The following is a 1,855-nucleotide window of genomic DNA, read 5'->3' as shown; positions in this document are numbered from 1 at the left end:
GGGCTGGCGGTGGCGGAGGCATTGGGGGTCGCGGGGGCGCGTGTGGTGCTGAGCTCTCGACGCGACCAACACGTGGCGGCCGCTGTGGGGCGGCTGCGAGGCCAGGGTCTGGAGGTCACTGGGGTCAGCTGCCATGTGGGGCGGCCCCATGACAGGGAGGCCCTGGTCCAGAAGGTAACCTTGGAGGGGGACTTGTGGGGCTGGAGTGGTGTGGGGGCATGTGAGGTTGTTGAGCTCAATGAAGTTGTGAGGATAAATGGGGCAATAGGGGGGTCTCATGAAGTTATGGGGCACGGGAGATTCTATGAGGCTGTGGGTCACTGTGGGGCCATGAGGATTAGGGGGTTCAATTGGGCCATGGGGGGACCACAGGGCAGTGGGGGATCTGTGGGGCTGTGGGTCACCATGGGGCCCTGAGGGTTGTGGGGCTCAATGGCACCATGTGGCTTCTATGGGGCTGTGGATGTCTATGGGGCTGTGGAGGTCACTGGGGCTATGGGAGTCTCCTGGGGCTGTGGGGCACTGGAGGATGTATGGGGCTGCCGGTCATGACGGGGCCATGGGACTTGTGGGGCAAAATGGGGCTGTGGGAGTTGTGGGGCACGATGAGGCCATGGGGGTTCTGTGGGATGGGGAGGCCAATGGGGTCATGGGGGTCTCATGAAGTTATGGGACACTGGAGGTTCCATGGGATTATGGGGTACATGGAGGTCCCATGAGCCTGTGGTGAACTAGATGTTCTGTGGGGTTCTATGGTCACCATGGGGCTGACAGTGCCATGGGGCACTGGGAGATCTATGGTGTTGTGGGGCCCTGGGGGGTTGTGTATCCTGGTGGGTTTGGGTGGGTGGTCCCAGAAGCACTCCCTGGCCATAAGGCGGCCACTTGGGAAGCCCCATGTCACTATAGGGCAGAGGGTCCCGCCCCTTTTGACTCCACTCCCTTGACCTTGGCCCTGCCGCTATTGACCCTGCCTCTTCACAGGCCCTGGCCACCTATGGAGGCATCGACATCCTGGTGTCCAATGCCGCCGTTAACCCTGCCTTTGGCCCCGCCCTCGAGGCTGACGAGGGCGTTTGGGAGAAGGTATGGCCATGCCCCTTCCCCTTAGCCCCGCTCATGCGGTCACGCCCTTTCAAACCTCACCCCTCCCGTCCCCGTCCCCAAGATCTTCCAGATCAACGTCACAGCGGCTGCCATGTTGGTCAAGTTGGTGGTGCCCCACATGGAGAAGAGGGGGTGAGGTGGGCGTGGCTTGGGGGAGGGCATGGTCATTGCCGGGCATGCCCATCCCAGATGTCATTTGCTCCGCCCACCCTCCTCATTATGCAGGGGAGGGTCCATCGTCCTGGTGTCGTCATTGGCTGGGTACATGCCCTTCCCGGTGAGTGGGCGTGTCTGGGGAGGTGTGTGGCGGGTGTGTGGGCATGGCTAGGGTGGTGAGGTGGGCGTGGCTTGGGGGAGGGCATGGTCATTGCCGGGCATGCCCATCCCAGATGTCATTTGCTCCGCCCACCCTCCTCATTATGCAGGGGAGGGTCCATCGTCCTGGTGTCGTCATTGGCTGGGTACATGCCCTTCCCGGTGAGTGGGCGTGTCTGGGGAGGTGTGTGGCGGGTGTGTGGGCATGGCTAGGGTGGAGCAAGGGATGATGAGGTGGAAGTGGGATGGGACCGGGTGAGACTCATCTCTTGAGGCTTGGGTTGGGTGGGCGAGACTGGCAGTGGTTGGGTGACGTCCTGTGGGTGTGGCCAGGGCCTGGGGCCTTACAGCGTGAGCAAGACAGCGCTGCTGGCGCTGGCGAAGGTGCTGGGCCCGGAGCTCCGTCCTCTCAACATCCGCGTCAACGCTGTCG

At 62.8% G+C, this 1,855-nt stretch overlaps 1 protein-coding gene across 1 annotated transcript; it reads left to right on the top strand.

The window, feature by feature from the left end:
* On the top strand, positions 1-1,848 carry LOC103770691 (dehydrogenase/reductase SDR family member 4-like; the record flags this gene model as incomplete). Its single annotated transcript, XM_008937965.1, has 5 exons — positions 1-174; positions 985-1,086; positions 1,169-1,239; positions 1,333-1,384; positions 1,756-1,848. Coding segments are annotated over 5 exons (492 nt in total), but the record flags the coding sequence as incomplete, so codon positions are not given.
* Positions 1,849-1,855: the final 7 nt, after the last annotated feature.

Source organism: Merops nubicus, unplaced genomic scaffold, assembly GCF_000691845.1.
Source record: "Merops nubicus isolate BGI_N331 unplaced genomic scaffold, ASM69184v1 scaffold24563, whole genome shotgun sequence".
Taxonomy (NCBI): Eukaryota; Metazoa; Chordata; class Aves; order Coraciiformes; family Meropidae; genus Merops; species Merops nubicus.
The sequence above is the reverse complement of the archived record's forward strand: the minus strand, read 5'-3'. Positions and strand labels throughout refer to the sequence as shown.